This window comes from Mirounga angustirostris, unplaced genomic scaffold (genome assembly GCF_029215605.1).
Source record: "Mirounga angustirostris isolate CCGP_5_RB_7025 unplaced genomic scaffold, mMirAng1.0.hap1 SCAF_11, whole genome shotgun sequence".
Lineage (NCBI taxonomy): Eukaryota > Metazoa > Chordata > Mammalia > Carnivora > Phocidae > Mirounga > Mirounga angustirostris.
In genome coordinates this window covers 77341557-77350323 of record NW_026991719.1, presented here as the reverse complement: position 1 = coordinate 77350323, position 8767 = coordinate 77341557, and the positions used below count along the sequence as shown (strand labels likewise).

Here is an 8767-nt window from a genome sequence, read left to right as displayed (position 1 = left end):
AAAGGGGCACATGCACCCCCAATATTCATAGCAGCAATGTCCACAATAGCCAAACTGTGGAAGGAGCAGAGATGTCCATGGACAGATGAATGGATAAAGAAGATGTGGTCCATATATACAATGGAATATTACTCAGCCATCAGGAAGGATGAATACCTGCCATTTGCACTGACATGGATGGAACTGCACAGTATCATGCTAAGTGCAATAAGTCAAGCAGAGAAAGACAATTATCATGTGGTTTCACTCATATGTTTAATATAAGGAATAATGCAGAGGACCATAGGGGAAGGGGGGAAAACTGAATCAGAAGAAATCAGAGAGGAAGACAAACCATGAGAGACTCTGGACTCTGGGAAACAAACAGAGGGTTACAGAAGGGAGGGGGTGTGGTGGGAGGATGCAGTAACCAGTTGATGGGTATTAAGGAGGGCGTGTGTTGTGATGGGCACTGGGTGTTATACTAACTAATGAATCATTGAACACTACACTAAAAACTAATGATATGTTGGCTAATTGAACATAACAACAACAACAAAAAATCAGCCCCTCTAATTTTCCCAGTCAATGGCTTTAGGGAAGTGCTTTCCCTGTGTGATCCCTTGTGTGATCCTCTCTCTCTCTCTCTTGCCTCTCTCTGTGTCCAGGGCTCCCTCCCCTCTCTAGCACCTGTGACTCTCTTCTCCCCCAATTATGTCTCTGTACCTCCCACCTTCCATGATGTGGCCTCTTCTCTCCTTCTAGTTGTGCAGTTCATTCTATCAGTCATTAGACGGATTTCTTGGGTATTCAGAATGATTTGACATTTATCTAGCTGTGTTTGAGGGATGAAACAAGGCTAGGGTCCTTCTACTACTCTGTCATCTTAGCTCTCTGTCTCTTATATCTCACATATGTCAATGTATGCAGTGTACATCATATTATAGAGATGAAATAACTGTGGAACACGATATGGTGGGGACAGAGATTCCATCCAAGTCATGCCATTGACATAGGAGAACTTGCCCTCATTAGTAATGATATAAAAGGACAGCAGTGGCACATTTTTTTCCTTTGCAACTTGAGTTGTCAGAAAGCAGTATTTCTCAAATACTGTGCATGTGACAAAAAAAAAATATTCTACTTGAAACCTTTGAATTTCCTATTATTCTTTGAATTATAATGAATTCTAAGTATCAAAAATACTCATGGGTAATAACTGCCAAGTGGGAAATAGTATGGTTCTCTATTGAGAGCATCTTACTTCCCAACCCATTTTACATGTTTCAATAGTCCTTAATAGGAGTGATAGTAATAGGAAATTCACCCTACATTGTTCTCAACTGAGACCAACTAAGAGATCCTTTAGCTGTTTGCAGGATACAAGGGTTATCATATGGCTTTGGCTGTTTGAATCTCTTGGTGTTTTTAGCAACTTCAGGACTGATTTGAATTTGAATTTTAAAACACATAAATCTGGCTGGACAGAAAATTTAATATGAATGAGGTTATTTATTTCCTAATATCTCCCTAAATTCCTTTCCCTTCTTCTTACTACACACAAAGCTTACTAGCTAGCAACAACATTTCAAAGCTTCCCTAGCAGACAAATGTGGACATATTATTAAGTTCTTGTCAATGGGATAAGAACATAGAGGATATGTGCAATTTCTGCCATGCTTATTTAAAAAGAAATTGCACAAGACTCCTTTTCTCTTCTTTCCATGAGATGAAACACAAATGTGCTAGCAACCCAGTTTTGACCGTGTGGTCTAGGAAATGCCTTAGGAGACAGCAGAAAATCAATATGAAAGGAACCTGTGTCCCTGAATGGCCTTGTCAAACAGCTAAGTCCCACCATTGCAAACTAACCAAACCTTACTTAAGAAATTAAACTTCTGTCTTATTTAGGCTACTGTGTTTTGTGAGTTCTTTGTTGAAACAGCTTAACCATTATTACCTTTAGCATTTGCCTCTGGTGCCCCATGTTATATCCCCTTGGCCCAACTCTGATTTCAGCTGCAGCCTGCACTGGACAGTTGCACATGAGTTTAGACCCAGCTCATGCTGACTGCACTCCCTCAAATTCATGCTTCACATCTTTCTAATCCTCACATTGGGGCCTTCATCAATATCTCAGCAGCCCTCTCAGTCACATGCAAGCCTCAAATAATGGGAGACAAGAGACAGTGAGTAAATACCTACTTTCTTCCTTCAGGCAGACAATTCTGATAGGGTAAGTGGTTAAGAGCACTAAAAATATTTAATCCAGAGAAGACCCAATAAGAATTGTTAAATATTTGAAAGGCATGTATGTACGTAAATATTCAAAAAGCATGTACAGAAGAAGAATTCAGATAAATTTATTCTGTAAGATCCTACATAGGAGAATGAAGATTAAGATAGAAGATGTAATGAGAAAGATTTCAGTTCACTATAAATAAGAACTTTATAAAATCAAAGTTACTCGAAGGTAGGTTTCTAAACCATATTTCTGATATATAGTGACAGGTTATTTAAAATTCTTTAAAGACTCTTACCAGCTGCTCTTCTGACCAGGCAGACAAATCCTTCAGGATCTTCCTCTCTTGCCTTGGCTTTTCCTGCTGCCCACCTTACTGCACCTATGACAAGCCATAACAAATTACTTACAATTCTTCTTAACACACTGGGCTATTTAATCACTCTGCCTTTCCACTATGTTCTTTCTTCCCTTTCCACCTTACCATCCATTTGTTCTCCTAGCAAACCTCACTCTTCATGAGAAAAATGGGGCAGTTTTTCCTCTGTAAAACCTTGTCTGAATCCTGTCCCACCCCTACCACATCCCCACAAAAGAGTTAATTACTCTCTTCTATACTCCATTCCTTTCACATTCTTCCTTTTTCCATTATTGCCCACACTGTAATACAGTGATTTGCTTGCATGTCTGTCAACTCTACTAAACTGTGAAATCTTAAAATCTTAAAATCAATGACCATATCTTATTAATCTTTCTGCCTGCATCACTTAAGAAAGTATCTGATGTATAATAGGCACTCAGTTATTTGAATAAATGAATTTAGGAAAGAAAGAAAGGAAGAAAGAAACAAAGAAAGAAAGAAAGAAAAAGAAAGAAAGAAAGAAAAAGAAAGAAGGAGGGAGGGTAGGAGGGAAGAAGATTAAGAGCTTTTGATAGGATAATATAGAGATAACTGAATTATCAAGAGTGGTTATTCTGACTCACCCTTAAGGTTTCTTCCAGCTCTGTCTGTGATTCTAAAAAATTGTCAGCTGCTCAAGCCTAATTAGACTTATTTAAATTAAAATTAGTTTAAAATACCAGACATCTTATTGTAAGGAAACTTTATCTCAAAGTAAAAAGTAATTGTATGACCTATTAACATCTTAAATTGTTGGGTTATGCCAATCAAAAGTTAGTAAGTGAAGATTTCTTTTATACCATTTAGTACCAACTTGGAAATAAATCATACCTACCCTATAGTCACTGAGTGTTTTAGAATAGAAGTGATATGTGTATGCTCATGTGTGTACATATATGTGTGCTCATGTGCATACATATCTATGAGTAATATACCATTGTATCCCCTGAAGTGAAGCAAATAGAGAATCTTAACTTTATGAAATGAATAAAGTAAAAGTGATTGCTATGTCTTCAGTAAAATCCTCACAGTTACAGAACTGTGAAGCTCTCATTTATTAGCACGATTACATCACAATTCTCTATCTCAGAACGAGTCAGACACTAAAGTAGTTCCAATTTAATAGATAAACTCAGTTGTTGCTCCCTGCTTCTCATTGGCATTTTGGTCGAGGTATAGCAGAGCTCAGGAAGATCCTCATTAAGGGCAACTTCCCTCACTTTTGCTTCAGTCACTGTCAGTATGACGGTCACATCTAAGCCAGGGGGCTTAGAAGATACCCTAAGTCTTGCCTACATGTCCCACTATTTTTTTTTTTACCATCTTCACTATCTTCTATGGTGGAAGAGAATCCAGAGATGAGGTACACTTTTATTGTAGAAGCAGCTTTTCTGCTCTGTACCTATTCTGAATATTAAGGCATGTCTGTACTGATAGTAATTGTGCTTTGGCAAAATTGTGAAGATACAAAGTTGTACCTTTAGTTGTCCCTTTTGAGTGCTTCTTTCTTCCTTTTAAGTTTCTCAGTTCTTAGTATCTCTATAATTCTTGGTTGTCCAGGATCCTCCACATGGACACTCTCCATTCTCTGGAGCATTCCATAATCCCTGTCTCACCCACTCCCCTTAAAACTTATCTGTACTGAGAACTAGTCTTTTACTGCCTTTCAAAATAACTAGCTAGATAATTTGATCACTTAATTTATGATGATCATGTTAATGGATAATACCAACTAGGATTGAATCATGGCTCTACTACTTCCTTCCAGTGTGCCTCTGGGCGAGTTATTTAACTTCTTTTGCCTGAGTTTCCTCATCTGTAAAATGGAGATAATAAAAGCACCTGCCTTACAGGGCTGTTGTGAGAATTAAACAAATTAATACATATAAAGTGATTAGCATAATGCCTGGCATATAGTAAATGCTCAATGAATGTTAGCTATCAACAATCATATTTTAGGAGGGAATTGAAGGGTCAGAACTTCAGAGCTTGTGGAAAACCTCTTGGACATGAATTTGCTAGCCTTTATTTTTGCATATATCATGGCTATTACATGGTGGGGGCATTAGGGGTTACTCTCTACACTGTTGTACATTATAGAGAGACCAATGAGAGAATAAGAGTCCACACTATCAGAGGTAAAGCTCTTTAATTAACATAAAACTTGAGTCTTTTTAAGATAAGTAACTTTTTAAAAATGCTTTGCTTTTTATCCCAAGCTTCTCTCAAGCAATGACTATCCTCCTTCACTGGCTGTGCCTGTGCATTCTGACATACCTTAACAGACAAAACTGTGTTCTTGTGCTTGTCCTTTCACATCTTAATGACTGGTATCAAAAATTCCAGGAAAAAATGTATTATGGCACAATGTAATGTGCTGAAGTCATTTTTCCTTTTCATAGAGATCATTTCAGTTATAGAAAATGTACTTTTTAAATATATTAAAATAAATTCAGGCAAGTTTTTAAATTCTATTATCTCTGTTATGACTTAGTTTATAGACAAAATTGGCATGCTTTTAAAAGTTTGAATTTTTTTCTTCAGTCCTTTCCTTTTTCATAAGTGTGGCCCAGAAGATAAACCTACTGTATGAAGCCACAGACTGAAAACAAAAACAAAAAACAGGAAGGAATTCACATAGTTTTATATGATAAAGCCTGGATAAGAGAGAGATCAAATCACTCTCAACTCCGCAGCTGATGTTTGAACTTGCCAGTGTAGAAGGTAATAACACACACTTCATTCTATCTTCTTAATAACTGCCTGTTTGAGACTTCAGTTTTCTGCAATGTGTTGGTCTAAATCTAGTCTTTTGTTTTAAAACATTCAGTTTTTGCTTCTCCTCTTTTTTAACAGCCAATTTTACATATTCATTATATTCTATTTAAAAAATTTTTTATTATGTTGTGTTAATTACCATACATTACATCATTAGTTTTTGATGTAGTGTTCCATGATTCATTGCTTGTGTATAACACCCAGTGCTCCAGTCAGTACATGCCCTCTTTAATACCAATCACCAGGCTAACCCATCCCCCCACCCCTCTCCCCTCTAGAACCCTCAGTTTGTTTCTCAGAGTCCATAGTCTTTCCTGGTTCGTATTTTAAAAATTTTTGATTGAAATGTTATTTTAGCTTTATATTTCTTTTCCTCTTTTCCCAAACGCAGACACCAGCCACTTTGAAATTCCTTGAGTGACCACATATTGCCTGAGCTATTTCTGTCATGAGCTTAAAAGCATCATGCATAAGTCATTCCCTATTTTCTTCTCACTTCCTTTCAATTCAAAGTGTATACTCTCTTGGCAATACAGAATGATACATTTCAACAGAACATACTTTATAAAATGTCTGTTAGACTATTTTTATTTTATAGGGAATCAGATGTTCATGTCTTAAATATTGGCCAATCCTAGGTACTTCTGAATGAAGGTTATATAAAGCATCGTCCAAATAATGTCATCATAGCATGTCATCGTCCAAATAATGTCATCATAGCATGTCATTGAGTTAACTTAATGGTATTGTTATCTTTACTTTTTTTTTTCTTTTTAAACCTTTTGGTATTATTATCTTTAAGTAAATGTTTCAATCCATCCTGTTCCTCAGACCATTTTCAGATATAAAGTATAAGGTAAAATTGAAATTGTCAAGTTCCATCAACAAGTGTTAATTAAGCATGGCTCAGCTCTTTAAATCCACTATAGACTGTAACACTGAGAACATGTATTTTCTTTCTTGATTTCTCTTCCTGTTATTGCCTTTTCATGTATCTTTGTGATTTATAATCTCTGAGCTATTGAGTTTCTGAATATGGCTACTGAAACAACTACAATGTTTGACTAAATTGGGAGAAAATCAAACTTATTTCAGATTTTCCAAAATAAATGGCCAAGGGTAAAATTTGAAACGTAAGCAAAATCTCATGCATTTCAAAACAATTTACTCTTTGCAAGTACAGAATAACTACTTAATCATTTTAAAACTATGAAGTATAAAAATTACTCACTGCATAATAATTGATCTTCATTATTTATAGATTCTATATTTGTGAATTTTCCTCCCTACTAAAATTTATTTGTAAGTCATAACACAGAATCAACACTCACTATGCATTTTCTGTCATTCTTGGTCATGTTCCATGGTGAAAAATTTGAGTCACCAATGTGCAGGTTCGCAGCTGAAGTCAAACAAGTCACCACTTGGCTTTCTTGCTTTAGCTCTTATACTGTAAACAAATGTCCTTTTTGCTATCTATTAGGCAGCTATACTTTCCACACTTCGTTGTGCTTTTTGTTGGTGATTTTTCTGTTTTAAATGGTCCCCAAGCATAGTACTAAAGTGGTATCAAGTGTTTCTAAGCTCTGAAAGGCTGTAATGTGACTTACTAGGAAAATACACATGTTAGATAAGCATCATTCAGGCATGAGTTATAGTTCTGTTGGCTATGAGTCCAATATTAAATAATCAACAAAATATGTTAAATAAGGTATATTTAAACAGAAACACAGATAAAACAAGGATATATATTGATTGGTTTATGTAAATGTGACCAGAGGCTCACAGGAACCTAACCTTGCATTTCCCCTAGGAGCAATGGTTCTATACATTACAAAACATAACTACCACAAATAACAAGAATCAATTGAATTTTTAACCCGAGTATAGTTAGAACTACCGAGAAGTCAGGTACATAACTAAATTAATAAAATGTCTTTCTATACCAAGATCTCTGGGTCATAAGCCCTTGGACTTTTCCATAAAGGGAGTATTGAAACTAGGTTGATTTACCAACTTCCTCAACTTATACATGCTCAGAACACTTACGTTAGCCTACCATTGGACAAAATCATCTAACACCAAGCCTATTTTACAATAAAGTGTTGAATATCTCATATAACTTATTGAATACTGTACCGAATGTGAAAAATAGAATAGTTGAATGTGTATCAGTTGTTTTCCCTGGTGTTCACTTGGCTGACTGGGAACTGGAGCTCGCTGCCACTGCCCAGCATCATGAGAGAGTATAATACTGTGTATCACTAGCCTGGAAAAAGATCAACATTCAAAATTTTAAGTACAGTTTCTACTAAATAAGTATTGCTTTCACACCATCATAATATTAAAAAAATCATAAGTGAAATCATCATAAGTTGGGAACCATTTGTATTTTGATGAAGGTAATTCCTTGTTTTCAGATAATAAAAATGTCTGTGATCAGCACATATACCTCTAACAATGCTTAAAGAGAGCAATTAAATATTCTTAGTTACCTTTTTTTCTCATGGGTAGCTTTATTACATTGTCAGCTGATTCAAATATATCAATACATTGTCAGCTGGCTTTACCCTTGGAATCAGCTACCTTAATATTCCAATACTGCTTTACCCACCTCTTGGTGTCTCAGTTAAGAATGCCTGTCTCAGGATTTCCACCTGGAAATATACCACAGGTGCTTGCTGTTGATGAGATCCCCTCAAGTACAGGTGACACTCTTGGTTTGTCAGTGAGACTGTCCTACTACATTTGACTTGGATTTCCAAATCTGGTATGTGGTAGTCTGTAGTCCATCTCAGGTATAAGTGGTCCCTGGCCCACTCCATCCAGCTGCTGACTGGTCCTCAGATCAGAGTGTCATCTCTAGTAGCTGCTCAACTCCCCTTAGTTACTGTATAAAGAGTAACACAGCAACAACAAATATGTGTTGATTAGATTATCAAAATAATTGTTGCCAATGTATATTACCCCATAGAGGGGAACAAATTTTTAAAAGTCACATCAAAGAGATTTTTCTTTGTCTAGTTTCCTAAATGTGTATAAGATACTGTATGATATAAATAAGGTCAAATGAAAATATAGCTAGATGTGGTTTTTTGTGGCCGTGAGGTGTTTGGTTGTTATTGGTTATCCTTTGAAACCAATTCTGTTTCTTGGGGTAGGAAATGTCTTAGGTATAATGCATTGCTAAATAATAAAACTAATACAATTTACTCTGACTAGCATCTCAATTCTTACAGCACCAGATTTGTAATATATGGAAGTCTATGATATGCTTGACAAGTGTCTTGGATCACAGGCAAACAAAGTAGTGTTCCATCATTTGCTGTTGAAATGCAGCAATACACCCTAAGTAAGAAGGGCTGTGA

At 36.0% G+C, this 8767-nt stretch overlaps 1 protein-coding gene across 1 annotated transcript; it reads right to left on the bottom strand.

Annotated features, from left to right (window-relative positions):
* Positions 1-8005: 8005 nt before the first annotated feature.
* LOC123862298 (SNRPN upstream reading frame protein-like) lies at positions 8006-8224 on the bottom strand. Its single transcript, XM_045901902.1, has one exon. The coding sequence runs from the start codon at positions 8222-8224 to the stop codon at positions 8006-8008; it is 219 nt and encodes a 72-aa protein (XP_045757858.1).
* Between the last annotated feature and the right edge of the window lie 543 nt (positions 8225-8767).